This window comes from Fusarium subglutinans, assembly GCF_013396075.1.
Source record: "Fusarium subglutinans strain NRRL 66333 chromosome Unknown NRRL66333_c0000004, whole genome shotgun sequence".
In the NCBI taxonomy this organism is placed as follows: Eukaryota; Fungi; Ascomycota; class Sordariomycetes; order Hypocreales; family Nectriaceae; genus Fusarium; species Fusarium subglutinans.
This window is the reverse complement of record NW_023502067.1, coordinates 453,069-466,944: the sequence shown is the minus strand read 5'-3', so window position 1 is coordinate 466,944 and position 13,876 is coordinate 453,069. Positions and strand designations below refer to the sequence as shown.

General features: G+C 49.3%; 6 protein-coding genes across 6 annotated transcripts; 2 read left to right on the top strand and 4 right to left on the bottom strand.

Annotated features, from left to right (window-relative positions):
* Positions 1-2,030: 2,030 nt before the first annotated feature.
* FSUBG_973 (uncharacterized protein) lies at positions 2,031-3,473 on the top strand (the record flags this gene model as incomplete). The annotated part of the gene is made up of 1 exon (XM_036688274.1): positions 2,031-3,473. One exon carries the CDS (start codon positions 2,031-2,033, stop codon positions 3,471-3,473), a length of 1,443 nt encoding a protein of 480 aa, XP_036543559.1.
* Positions 3,474-4,147: 674 nt separating this feature from the next.
* FSUBG_972 (alpha-1 3-mannosyltransferase) lies at positions 4,148-5,709 on the bottom strand (the record flags this gene model as incomplete). The annotated part of the gene is made up of 3 exons (XM_036688263.1): positions 4,148-4,636; positions 4,688-5,313; positions 5,364-5,709. The coding sequence occupies 3 exons, from the start codon at positions 5,707-5,709 to the stop codon at positions 4,148-4,150; spliced, it is 1,461 nt and encodes a 486-aa protein (XP_036543558.1).
* A 1,480-nt stretch (positions 5,710-7,189) lies between these two features.
* Positions 7,190-7,636, top strand: FSUBG_971 (uncharacterized protein; the record flags this gene model as incomplete). Its single annotated transcript, XM_036688252.1, has 1 exon — positions 7,190-7,636. One exon carries the CDS (start codon positions 7,190-7,192, stop codon positions 7,634-7,636), a length of 447 nt encoding a protein of 148 aa, XP_036543557.1.
* A 1,749-nt stretch (positions 7,637-9,385) lies between these two features.
* FSUBG_970 (uncharacterized protein) lies at positions 9,386-10,324 on the bottom strand (the record flags this gene model as incomplete). The annotated part of the gene is made up of 1 exon (XM_036688241.1): positions 9,386-10,324. The coding sequence occupies one exon, from the start codon at positions 10,322-10,324 to the stop codon at positions 9,386-9,388; it is 939 nt and encodes a 312-aa protein (XP_036543556.1).
* A 659-nt stretch (positions 10,325-10,983) lies between these two features.
* Positions 10,984-11,767, bottom strand: FSUBG_969 (uncharacterized protein; the record flags this gene model as incomplete). The annotated part of the gene is made up of 3 exons (XM_036688229.1): positions 10,984-11,240; positions 11,303-11,456; positions 11,516-11,767. 3 exons carry the CDS (start codon positions 11,765-11,767, stop codon positions 10,984-10,986), a joined length of 663 nt encoding a protein of 220 aa, XP_036543555.1.
* A 941-nt stretch (positions 11,768-12,708) lies between these two features.
* On the bottom strand, positions 12,709-13,663 carry FSUBG_968 (uncharacterized protein; the record flags this gene model as incomplete). The annotated part of the gene is made up of 3 exons (XM_036688218.1): positions 12,709-12,930; positions 12,990-13,332; positions 13,389-13,663. The coding sequence occupies 3 exons, from the start codon at positions 13,661-13,663 to the stop codon at positions 12,709-12,711; spliced, it is 840 nt and encodes a 279-aa protein (XP_036543554.1).
* Between the last annotated feature and the right edge of the window lie 213 nt (positions 13,664-13,876).

Genomic DNA, 13,876 nt, shown 5'->3' with positions numbered 1-13,876 from the left:
GTTCGCACGTCTGTATACACGAACTCATCGAGTTGTTGAGTCCTTTGGCCAGCCAGACCTTTCTGGAAAAGTACATCGCCTGCCAAGCTACGAACCGACGAGCCATATTTCGCCATGAACAGTCTGAAAGCGAAAGCATTTCTCAAGTTCAACAGCCTTTTTGACACGGGACTGCTAATGATATACTGAGAAATGCACAGATACTGCACTGGCGTCCTGGGGGTATGCAAATCTCCAGGTCATGGGCCACAACGAAGCCTTGCGTATCTGACAGTTCCGATCTCCACTAGTCCAACAAAGAGACGACAAAATGTTTATCCTTGAATGAGAGCGAGGCGAGCATGAATCGGCCGAGGAAATTGGTTTAAATTCCCAGGCCAGCACTCGGAATCTCCGTTAGTTGTCCTTCAGTTCTTTCTCCTGTTGCCGAGCGATTCCCCTAGTCGTGGGGGATGCCATGGACGGAAGGATGAGCAACCAGACATCTCAAGTCAATTTTGGATATACTGCCAGGCGTTTGAACGAGCCAAAGAAGCATGAAAACTTGGATCAACGGTGAAGATGATACGGTAGTCATCCATCCTGATACGTGCCATGACCACGAGTCAGAGGGGCTTTAGTCTTAACTGTCTGTCTGTCTATCACTGTCTTGGCAGGAAAGTCCCCCACGAACCTCAAAATCGATGGTATTTCCCAAAGGCTCTCCCTGACCACTTGCCATCCTTCGTAAGGCTGATGCTCATCCCGCTTGAAGAAGAACGAAGCTGAACTTGACCCAATGTCCAGCAAGTGGCTCATCCATTCCGCTCTTCTCTGTCACGGAAATTGTGGACAAGTGTATAGAAAACATTATTTGTTCTGTTTGCCACAGGGGCGATTGGGTAATGGTCTTCATTACCAGGTCAAAGGACTGACGGCCGTGAAACCTCGCGCACGATTCCGCAAAGGTACATACGTTGGAAGAGGCAGAGCGAATTGCTTGCAACAGCTAACGCAGTGGAGGTCCAGTGCAGTCTCGGGGATGGCGTTGCAATACCCGCCCGGAGCAGGGCAGTCACTGGGGGTCAGGCAATGGCAAACACCGGAGAAGGCATGGAATATCATGGGTCTATGAATACAGTGTAAGAGATCACGCAGAGTTCTATCATGGAATTCAGGATGAAGAATCGACAGGGCAGGGATGTATAATAGGCGGAGATCATGGAATCCCATCAGAGTATGCGGTCTTGGGTATGAAGTTGCAGAAATCTAGGGTAACACTCAACGGCAAGTTGCCGCATCTCCCTCCTGAAGCATACACCGCTTGTCTATGGGAATCTAATCACTTACCATGCCTGACTCACGGCCAGTGAAGGTGAAATAAGACGTCATCGTCTGATATCAAACGACACATGACTAACAGCTGCTTGCCAGGTGACATAGACAGAGTACCCAGGCTGCCATGCTATAGCAACCACATCTTCGAGACATACATCAAAACACAAACTCGAAATTTACTCTTACAAAACATTCTTTCATACATTGAGAAACCCTCCCTTGACCGCAAGTTAAGTCATTGTCTGACAGCGGGCTCTTCTACGTATTCTGTGCAGCTACCCGAGGCACGGCTACAAACCGAGTACCTCAACCACAGCGGTGTGTAAAGTTTGTGGAAGCAAATTCATTAATATAACTCGGTATTCTGATTCTTCTTTCTTTGATCGTTCAGTATTGTTTCTATTCGAACCCCGCTTCACACATCGGCTTCTATCAATGAAGGCGGGATGAATGAATAGAAACGACCACCGCCATTGTCCAACGATATTTTGCTGTTCACGGGCCATTCAATCACAACAATAGGCAATCTCAACTCACCGATAAGGTGGACTATAAATTCTTCTTCGCTTCTACTGGCCTTCGAATCTTGATTCTCATCATCTCACTCGACTCTCCTCTACTGTACCCTACTGTATCGACACTTATCCAGCATATCATAATTCTTCATCTTCAACTCATCTTCACCATCGGTTCCATCTGGACTACTCTTCAAGATGGAAACGCCCCCCACTCCAACAATTCGGGAGAGTTCTAGCAGCCCTGATCTCGATGTTACTCCTCCCCCTAATGAGCTGAGCAGCCCATTTACAAGACCTAGCACTATTAGCACAGGTTCTGAACTCAAGAAACAATCCCACATGACGTTCTCGCAGGTTGCTGGGGAATCACCCAGTCTCCGTAAGGATCGAGGCCCTCTTCCCCAGACCAATCTGAACGCAATCATCGAGGAAACTCCTATTTATCAAGCTCCTCAGGCCCGAACCCAACCAATCTCTATGCATACGCGCAACCATGAGGCTTACGCTTTCATGCCTCAAAAGCCTATGTCTTTCAAGTCGAATGTGGCTGGGCTAGCCACACCAGCCTATCCTATCCGCCAGCCTATTGCTCCTCCTCATGACCATGTCACTTCAAGCAGAAGCCTGTTCCCTGGAGCCTTGGCTCCATCTCCAGCCATCTGGGAAGGTCTAAAGGGGCACTTCAGCCAGCTCGCAATCAACGAGCACCAAAGCATGGCCCCCCCAACAATTCCCCCCCCTGCTCAGACCCCCCTGGCTCCTATTCAGGAGATTCCGCGTCCTTTTCTCTCCTCCTGGCTTGAGGACGCTCTGAAGAAGGTCCCATATGTCCAGAGCCAAGATGATCAACGTCAAAAGTTCAGTCTGGCTGCCCGTCAACAAAATCCCCGTGGCTTCCGGCCCATGGCGGCTATCAATCGCCCTCCCAGCCACATTGCCCGTGAAGATGAAGCTAGGGAGTCTATCTTTTCTGACAACTACAAAGGAGAACACAACACACGAAATGCAAGCGCCTTGAGCCTCACTCCAGACCAGAACTGCGCCCTCTGGCTGACCAATCTCCCACCTGATGTCACCCATCATGAACTGCTTGGACAGATCCGCAACGTCGGACGCATCTGGTGCTCTGTCATCAACGAGCCTGACGGGGAGCGCCACGAAACCGCAGCCGCAAAGGTCGTCTTCTTCACTCCTGGCCCTGCTCAGCTCCTCCTCTCAAAGTCTCTCACCCAGGGCCTTAGTATTCGCGGCTTTCCTCTGCGAGTCACTCACAATCGCGTCAAGTATGGGGAACAACGCATTTTGGGACCTGCGTCGCGTGTTCTCATCATCACCGGGAAAAGCACCTTCGTGAACCCCAGCTCCCTCACACAGTTCTTCAAGGACCGTTTCGTCTTTGAGATTGACGAGGTCACGGAACTCATCGTTCAGGGGGACGCTTCAAAGGGAGGCCGGTCCGTGGTCGAATATCGATTTGGGAGCTTTCGATGCCAGGCGCAGATGGGCAAGATGGCCTTGGAAAAGGATCGCCCTCAGGGATTTGAGAAGGTTGAGTTCGGGGAGGATCCTTGCGAGGTTGGTGACACCCTCTCCGCCTACGGTGTTGCTGCGGAGCGTATTCAGGGAAAGGGAATGTGAGACTGGGATATGAATGATGACGACACGGAATGGTGTACGGGAATGAATGAATCTTTTGGACGGGGGGATTTTATGTTATCTTGCTTGTTGGCACGGGGAGCTCTATCGTTAGCCCATACCCTCGAATGACCTCGGAATGCATCGGATAGATTACGATATGAGACAGTAGTTAGATGGCTTAGATATTGTCAACAATATTGCTGTAATTTACTTGCTACCCACAAGGACTAAGATGTCGATGGCCTAAGTGAGTGTTGATGTCAGGCGCTTTCGCCTTTCAGATGTCTCATGACTAGTAAGCAGCCATCGCAACGGGTATGTCCGTGTTTGATGTGGCTTCGCATTGGCTTTACGAAGACCTATAATTAGTCGCTAGGGCTGAACACTACCCAATGACTTGCAGGGAGTTAACGTTGAACCGAGAGGGTGGACATGCCACTTCCGACTAGATGTAACCATATTGCACATGACAATCGTCATCCATGAACTAGCCATAAACGGCCTTCAAGCCATTGTCTTGATGCTCGGAAAAGTATGATTTCATCGTGATGTTTATGATTCTTTGGTACAGAGAATAGAACGCCGTGAATGAACTCCATCAACACCACCCACGTCTAACAATGCTGGTATAACCCAAATACAGAAAAGAACAAAAGAAAACAACCATAAAGCATCTATCGTTTCAATGACTCATCCCACGGTAACCATGTCTGGCGATCAAATGAAGGCATGCACTTGACCTTCGCCGGCGGCTCGTACTGCCACTCAATGTGGGCTTTATCCTCCTCCATATGCCGTATAACCTCATTCGTAAAGCCCTTCAACTTCTTGATATCCTGGCCTCTCGCATCTGTGTACTCCAGGCTGATGCTGGGTACGACTGCGATCTTTCGATAGCCCTTATGCCACAGGTCCTTGCAGAATAGTTGCGGTTCGCCCTGGAAGCATTCGTCCTTCTTGGGATCGCGAAATCGTAAGCCGTTGAGGATCGGAGCGGCTGTGAAGGCTGTTGCGCCGTTCCAGCAGGCAAAGACTTGGAAAGGAAGATGGGCGTCGTATCGCATTCGTGCTTCTCGGTTTCCTCTGAATAAGTCCCAGGCATTGTCCCATGATCCGTCTTCGGGGATGGGGAAGAATGTGTCTCCTGCGAGTGTCCTAGCGACCTGAAGCATGTTAGTTTCTCACTTTGGTCGCAATAATAGAGTCAAACTTACCCATACGTCGTAGAATGTAGGATCAGGACCAGCGTAGGTAAAGTCCATAGCGCAGGTCATATCGGCATTCAGCTTACGACGCTGGAACGCAAGCTCGAGAAGATCATCGGGACAAGCAGCGACATCGTTGATAAAGAGGACGGTAGTGTCATCCGCCGCAGGAACCTTCTTCTTAAACAGCGGCTCCAAGGCCAAGTTTCGCAACTGGGCCAACTTGCGAATGCGAGGACCTTTGGACGGGTTAATCGCAGAGTTGTTGTAAAAGTAAGTAATTCCAAGTTCCTCAAGGAATGGGCGCAAAGCGACAAGAACGTCAGCAGTTCCGTCTGGAGAATTGCCTTCGACGATTGAGAGGGCGCATCGTTCAGGTCCAAGGAATTGGATGGCCTCGACAATGCTGCCCATGAGACGAGGAAGAAGGTCTACGATATTGCGCAAATTAAGGGCAAAGAAGAAGTCGATTGGATGTTGGTCATTCTCGTCTCCGCGAGTGTCCTTCTTCTTCTGAAGGTCCTTGTATCGCTTGGTGTCCAAGGGAGGGCATTGAAGCCGTGGGCGCTCTTTTGAAGTAGGATCGAGGATGGCGTGGATGTAAGGAGTGATGCGCTCAGTAGAGAGGACGGAGCCTGGGACATGTTAGTCACTCTGATAGGGAAAATTGAAGATTGGAACTCACCATTTGCAATTGGGATGGCAGATTTTGTTGTTGTTGGTGAGGGCGCTGCGGAAGTTGTGGAGGAGATGGTTGGTGCAGCATGTACCTCGATTGTACTTGTGGTGTAAGTGTCGAGCGTCGAATATGAAGGAGGTTCCTCGATAACAGGCGAGTCAACCAAATCTGACGTCGTACTCAAAGGTAAATCTGTTGATTCCGTAGACGTGGTCTTAAGGGAGGAGGGGGCATGGAGCGGTAGGTATGCCTCAGATAATCTGGTTATATGATCTCGGCCAAGGTACAAGCTCGCTGTGACTAACAAGAAGCAGATGAGCGGGACACTCAGAACAAAGACCTTGCGATGCATTTCGTCAACAATTCGAGTCCATAACAAGAAAAATAAAGGGGAATGAAGATGAGAGTGATAAAATAGAAGGGGAAGATTAAAAGAACAATAATTAATTTACTTGCGCGGCTGAGAGAAGGGCGAGGCACAGCGCCATCGCCTTGAAGGGAAGGGTTGGGTTGAGACACAAACGCCTCGCCCAGTACGAGAACCCGCTAACAGACGCTAGAGGACACACCCCGGCAGCGCCGTTTGAAGGCCGAGGGCACGTTACTGAGGACCATCTCTAGGTACTGTAAGCATTGGGGCTGCCCACTGTCAGCGTCAGCGGTCAGCCCACCTCCTCCTCTCCACTCCATGGGCTGCTCATTATTCGGGGACCTCGTTTACACGGGAGCTAGCAGGGGCCTGATCTTGTCATCATTGGCTTCGGTCAATATTATACGACATGCTCTAACTATTTGCGACGTGGTATCATGAGCTATCTGTGATTACATTCCGAGGTCAATTTGCTGACTGATTTGAGTCAGCGCAAACTCTCTCCCCTCGAGAGCACGATTGTCGCGGGAGATGGATATAAGCAGAGGCGAATCCTCCTCGTCTCAAATTTTACTTCCTCCTTCATCTCATTTCAATTCGGCACGTTAGACCGAACCTGTCATCTCATCATTGGAGCTTGGATGGGTTAATCACTCAACTTGCAGCAGACAAGGATCACCCACAGACTCTGCAAGGGTTAATGACAATGGAACTTGCCCTATCGAGCCAAGTCAGATGCCAAGTGGTATCACCCAATGATCATTGCGTTAAGATAACGATTTGCTGCAAGGAACATGGCGACGAATTCCGATCAAAACGGTTGACAACAACCGTCCAAAACGGTGCCAAAATAAACACGGCCTTTCGACGACACTACCAACACATGCGATCCTTGACAATTATCCTGGGTTGATGAGTTGTACATTGAATTCAGCATGATTTTATCCCCACAGCCAAACAGAAATAGAACATGGAAACAATTAAATCAGTTGCAGTTCCTCTCTGTCGCTGTTCATTTTCCTGTTCCCCCCCCCTCTCGAGTGAGACAAATCAGCCCAATATGCAGCAAATAATATGGACTCTCCAATTGTTTCAGTTATACATGTGCCACAGCAATGCACTCTACGCCAAACTTCCCACTGCAACTGAGACATTGCAGCCAAGGCAGACGCCCAAAGCTCTTGGACGACGCGCTATGCCTTCTTAAATGCTAGCATACGGTTACAAAAATGGCGGCCCGGCAGCTATGACGACAGCTGAGTCTGGCAGCATGTGTCGCTTCAGTACCCAAAATGGGATCCTGGGCATGTGTAAGAGTGCCAGCGGCTCGAAATGTACTCTCGCTAGACGGTGTCGTGACCAGCAACGAGATATCAGGTGGCCGCGGAAACACAGAGAACCCTGAGTTCAGAATGACATCCTGCTACTACAAACTCACAACACTTGGCCAAGTAGCTAACAGATGGATAGCAAGAAGGTCGAATACTACAGTATAACATACCTGATCATGGACGAAGGTCACAAATACACCTACATCGCCGGTGGTGCCGTCGCTGCAGCAGATGCCTATTACATCACTCAGAAGGCCCGAGCATTGACAAGAGCCGTTTCACAAACGACATCGACAAGTGAGACATCGAAACCTTCCAGCGACACAACAGCTGCAACAGAGACAAGCACCACATCGTCGGGAAGCGCCACAGAAGCCACTGCCGAAATCTCTGATGACAATCGATCCGAATCGAGGAGTGACACGGGTGCAATAGTCGGCGGTGTCGTTGAAGGCCTGGCTGTGCTTTACAGAACTGCTGTTGCGGTCATATATCTACCCCGAAAGAGTCGTACGCAGAAGCTGGAGACGACGCCGGGGACAGGTCAGGGGATGACCGAAGCACCGGGTCAGGCATAAACGGACAGTGGGCTCGAGGAGTTGGTTGGATCGAAGCCCTCTGATGTTCCAGCGAATCGCCAAAATGCCAAATGACAAAAGATACTCGCTCCTCGTCGGCCTGATCCTTTGGAACTACCCTAAGACGGAGTGACACGAGAGTGCCGAAAAGTCAGTGACCGCAAAAGACAACTCGAACTAATTCTGAGGAGAATAAATTGAGCGTGCAGATCCCAATCAGACTTATGTACGCCAGGTATGTTGTTGACGAGATTACATTGTCGAATCCCCTTCAGTCTTCAGCTGCTGAGTAGGCAGTATATGTCCACGACAGACTGGCAAGTGGGAACAGGGGCTGAACTGGGAAAGCATCGAAGGCTACTGCTTGCAAGCTGCTCATGATGTACATTTAAAATATGCTGATTGACCAGGCTTCCTAAAGTTTATCTCATGATCGACTTCCTTGGTGAGACCTTCTCTTACAAGCTGAAAATATGAGGGCCATGCCCCAGTAACATTGCGTGTGATCGAATCGAGTGTATGGTGTCTCCAGCCTGGTAGTTCTTGCAACCCTTCACCCAAGGCTCGGTTCATAAATTAATGTACCCAAGTTGTTGTAAATAGGCAAACAGGGCGCCATGAAACCCTTATTATGCCCAACTTGTCCCGTAAACTGAACCAGAGGTAAGAAGTAAGATTGACGAAGACAAGAAATGCACGCTTGCATATTCATCGATCTTATGTACAAAAACCCCTGGCGTTTTCCTTCGCTAACCAGTAGCGGGGAGTATTTGGACAGGCGACCAGGCATCTACAGGGACTGCCGTTAGTATGGTGTTTCGTGATGTTGGATGGAATTCAAACTTGGACATACGTTAAAACATCATCCCAAGCTTTACAAAGACAATCTCGATCAGTCTTCTTGCACTCTTGTGGCTAACAAGACATTAGCTTCGAACCAACAACAGGAAGGCTTCTCATACCGTTATTGTTTCGATACATCTCTGGTAGATCGCTGCACACTCTGCTGTTCCGGAGGGCTTCGCTGATACAAAGGCCGCGGCTAGGAGAATAAGGCTTGTGACGAATTTCATGGTGAAAGACTTTGGATGTGAAGCATGATGCAGAATAAGGCCCTTGGCAGAGAACTCAAGTGACAGCTTCGGAACTTATACGAGCTCCCATAGTGACAATTGAATTATAAGATTCAGGTCCAAGTCCAGCCCGCTGCATCATGAGGAATGTGAGACATTCGAGACCTACGAACAAAGGAGACACTATTCCCAGCTCGTAGCAGTTGGCGCAACACTAGATGGTTTCCGTAGCATTGGCGCTAGGGGACTCAAGCCCACTGTCCATTGTCGTAAAGTCTTGAGTGCCTGGAATTTACTCGATAAGGTTAAGCTACACGGAATGACAACGCGGACCTGAAGGCCGTGGCAGCCGGTTCCCGGCTCGTATAGCAAGCAACGGTTTCTAGAATAGTTGAACTGGGGATAGTGCCCGTCTTGACTCTTGATTTCCAGGTGTTTGGGTCGTTCGGTAGATGAACCGAGCGGAACTAGACGGGATATGGTGAAACACTGGGGGGTAGTGTTGGCTTAAGCCAGGTCAGAAAGCAAATCGTGGTGCGAGATGCGCTTAAATTAGCAGCATAGCAATAGAATTACATTAATAAACCGTATTCAGCTATTTGATTATAAACCTGCGAGTTGATTATTAGCAGAAGTAAACAAGGGAGCGTGGTCGTCACTTACAAGACCTAGTAAATCAAGACAAGTCGGCGATCGGCCTAAGCATACCAGCGATCTTAACAGCATATTTCAACCTCCACATCGCAAATATCGAGGCAATGACTCCCGAAACAGCAGTCATGAAAGAAGCCTTTCCAACCATCTTGGCAAAAGCAATCCACCACATCACGCTATGGGCCAAAACGAACTGTTTCGAATCATTCAGCTTGGGGAACTCCTCCTCAGGAGCCTCCTTATCCAGGAACTTGCACAGCGGACCCCATCCGTCTTGAACTTTGAACTCGAGCATCCTTTCGGCTGCAACGATTCTTTTGACAAGATTGTAGTGATCGTGGAAGGCTTGACGAGCTGGCGACTTGTCAGAGAAGTCTGTCATTGTATGGAAGTTGGCGGGCATGACCTTCTTTGAAAACTCCCAGAAGGGGCCAGCCAGCGCAGAATCCCATCTGGCGAGAGTATTCCATAGGGGCCACCGGAGGACTCGGCCTCCGGTTGAGTCCATACTTCGAAGCCAGCTGTCAACATCGCGTTGAGTGACAATAACCTTGGCATCGGGGTACGCGGCCACGAGCTCTTCGACGAAGCAGATGGCCGGCAGGTCAGCCACAGCATCATACGACCCGAGTATCTTGTCAAATTCTTCACGGCCCCAGGGCTTTCCTTTCCCATAGAACTTGGCATCGAGAGCTTCACGCCAGAGATCAAGGTTCGGTTTGGGGCTGATAAGGGAGCGGGACATGTGGTATGGCGTGTAGCCTAGTTGCTTGAGGGCCACGTAGAGGGGCATGGTGCCTGTTATCGATTGCTCGAGGCATAGGACGCGCATGGGCTTTGTACGAGTGACTGGGTAGGAATCTATGAGGCGGCCGGTGATCGGATGGGGTTTGATATTGCAGAAGTCGTGGGTCACGGGAGAGTTGAAGATGCCATCCTCGCTTGACTTTGGGCTGGACATGTTGAGATATCTTCGATGTTTCTTAATCTAATGAAAATCAAGAGAGAAGAGTTAGCTATCGATAAACGCAGACGTCTTGCAAAGAAGTAGAACAAATTTTTCAAAAATCAGGATATGCTCATTTATACGTGTCTTATAAGCGCTAAAAATACACGCCCGCAGCATGATAAAATAGCCACTTTGCTGACGCCTAGAGCTGACATCGCTTGTCTATGCCGGGTTTTTTTGAGATGAGATGGTGTGAGGTGAAAGTGTTTGGATGGTCTGTGTAAATGGAAAACAGACGTCAGATTTCAAAATGCCAAGCAACATTAAGCCGACCAATCGTGTTGAGAGCAGCGCCTAAGATCGATATCTTAGATTCGACTTTACGGTCACTGTGAGAAATAATCTCGGACTGCTCATGTAAGCGGCCATGCTCTACATTAGCACTTTTTCATAAGATGGAAATAGGTCTACTCTAAGGCTTCACTGAGTCGAAATCGTCAAGATCCTCATGCCATCGATGAAAAGAGCGATATATACGAAGAAGCTAAATATGTACAATCTTCCAAGAATGGCCCCCAATCTTTCCACCAGAAAATCACCTTCCGAGCAGCGTTCCACCAACCCTCCGTTGATAATTGTTCTTGCAGAAACAGGGAAAAAACTCCGTTATCTTAAGCAAAGTTGCCGCTGGCTGGGTATTCGGTACTAGGCTTAGCCCCGACGTTCTTGACGATGATGGTGCTGCCGGTGGAGCTGGTGATTCTAACATCCACGGTATCAACCTGGAAACCGCTGGGGTTCTCGAAGAAGTTGTAGTCACGTCGGGTCGTTCCGGTCCAGGTCTTTCCGCTGTTGGTGCTAACTTCGAGGCTTTTGACGGGGAGGTTGCTATTGCGGACTTGCATGCTGAACCAGTAAGCGCTGGTGCCTGAGATAACGTTAGCTGTTGAACTTGGGGTGCGGTAGGAGAAGAGCATGTTGACAACTCACCTTCTTTGTTACGTAGGACCAAGGGCGTAGTGATATCGCAAGAAATCAGTCTCCAGCTGGTCTGAACAAGGCCGTCTGTACCGCCAACGGCAGTAAAGGCATTTTCAAAGAGATCCAAGTGGCCCTTGTTGCACTCGTTGCACTTGTCGACGATCTAAGAGCAAGATCCATCAGCCCACACCACACAAACCATCAGACTATATGGGTACTCACCATGGCCTTGATCTTCTTGCCGGTTGGACCGGTGACTTCGATGCAGTTGCCACAAACCCCAGCATTGTCCCAGTTGGGGCCAGAGAAAGCAGTGCCATAGATACCAGAAGGAATCGTGTAGGATACAAAGCCACAGTTACCTCCAGAGACGTTGCCGCCGTAGTGAGTCGAAGTGCCAGAGGTAACCTCGTCACTGAGATATCTTCCAGCAACAAGAGCTGGGCCAGCGAGGAGAACAGAAGTGAACTTCATGGTGAAGAGAAGAACGGAAGAGGATCTTTGAAGTTGGAAAAGGGAGTAGTAGATGATTGGTGAGTGACCTATGAAAACATCTTCAGTTTGACGACTAGACTGACTCTTTTATACTCAGAACATCACAAGAGACCAAACACTGACCTATTCAACTTCCGACCTCAACTGATTCAGTCTCAAGGTCCTCTAATCTCCACCCGGGAAGCCCACGGGAACTAGCAGGGGTTCCCAGTCGGCAGTTGGTCGAGAACATCGGAGCAACGCGTCCATGAAACCGCCATCAGTAAACAAAAGTCACCCTGGTTTCATCTAGATCGTGATGAGCGTGCTTCAGGAAGAGACAGTAATTCGGCCGATGTTTCGGTATCCCACGGGGAGCCATCCCAGCCCCACAAGAGGGACCCCGGCCAATTTGTTTCAATCAGGCTACTTAGCCGCCCACGGCACCATCGTAGTCCGATAGATTATATTTAGAGTTTCGTATTGGAGTGACGAGCTGTATAAAGACTGGTGGAAAGTAACTAGGTATACAGGTTCCGCCATGGTCTTTGAAGACTAATGCGTACGGCATGTAACATGAATTGCAACCGAATAGGCAGTTCGGTGCTTCCTTCGTCTATCGGGATCCCCGATAATAACCTATTTGAACTTAGAGTTCTATCATGGTCAGATTGATAATGGTCTTATACCTTTATAGACGATATCCCGAAGGATCATCACTTACCTAAACAAATTCGATATGGGCCCCAGCAGTGAGAAAAATGGTGCCATATCCATGCATATCGTGCATCCATAATCAGTAGGATGTTACTAATCGGCTCAGCTGAAGTTGTCGTCCCGACAAAAAAATCAAAATAGCTTTGATTATCCCAGTCGGCCGATATTGCTTAGGTTCTCAGCCTCGGAACCTACCCGTACCGAGAGGTAGCTCCTCCGTCTGCTTACAGGGCAGAGGAGATCTCCGCGAGGAGACGAGCCCGGAAGGTCTTGTAGGGCCGGAAAAGGATCTGCTTCATGCCGATGGACAGCTCGGAGGACATGGTATCCTTTGGCTTCTTCAGATCAAGGGGATACTCGAACTTGCTGACGAAAGCAACCGAGAACTCAGCGGTGTAAAAATACATGAAGTCCTCGTTGTTCTCATCAGTCAACGCAGCACAGGTCTACACTAGTGTCAACAACCCTCCTAGACGAGTCATGTAAGCAGCAGGGGTATACATACCTTGAAGACATGATCCTCGGCGAAGGGATACTCGGGAGAGGTTTTATCCTCTGCCTGGGACTGGGCTAGCCCGAAAAGAACACAAAAGATGTAGGGGTCACGCCACTGATCCTGGGGCTCAATCTTCTTGACTCGCTGTTCCTGCAACCACTTGGCGGCAGGGTCATGACGAAGACGATTAGGAAGAGGGAAGAGGCCTTCACGGAGGTTTCTGATCAGGTTCCCCTGGATGAACGCAAATGCCCCAGCGTAGCTGTCATTGCTGATAGCTCCGCGTTGGTTGAAGATCGCGCCTTGGAGATCAAGAGGCTTCTCTTTACCGAAGCAGAAGTATCCGCGAGGACTAGAATCTCAAAGTTAGGATCTCAAGCATGGAGTCACTGAGGTCTCGATTCTTACCGGAGGAGCTTCAGAGGTCCGTTGTCACAGATCAAGATCTTTAGGCTCTTGTTCTTCATCGAGGTTTGCGCGAACTGTCTGACGATTCGATAGTCAGACACCATAGCTGTTCCGTCTTCAAGATTCTCAGAGGTCTCGTCAGTGTCGATTTCAATGAAAGAGGTCTTGAGAAGCTCAAGGTGAACCTCGGACCACTCGAGCGGATGAACCCAGACACGAACTCGAGGATTCTGGGCGATGAGATCATGAACACGCTTGGGCTTGGACAACGACATGATGATGAGAAGGCAGAGAAGAGAAATGAATCAAATGAATGTGATGCGGAAGAGTTATGCCTTGTTGAGCTTCCAGGGTTGCGTTGACTAGTGAGGGGGAATCTCAGTATTGACTTGTGCTCAAGAATGGAAGTGTGGGATTATTTTTGACCTATGACAGTCTCACCTATTTTCCCTTGGCACGTGAGCCCCAGCAGAAGGCCTCCGCCCAGC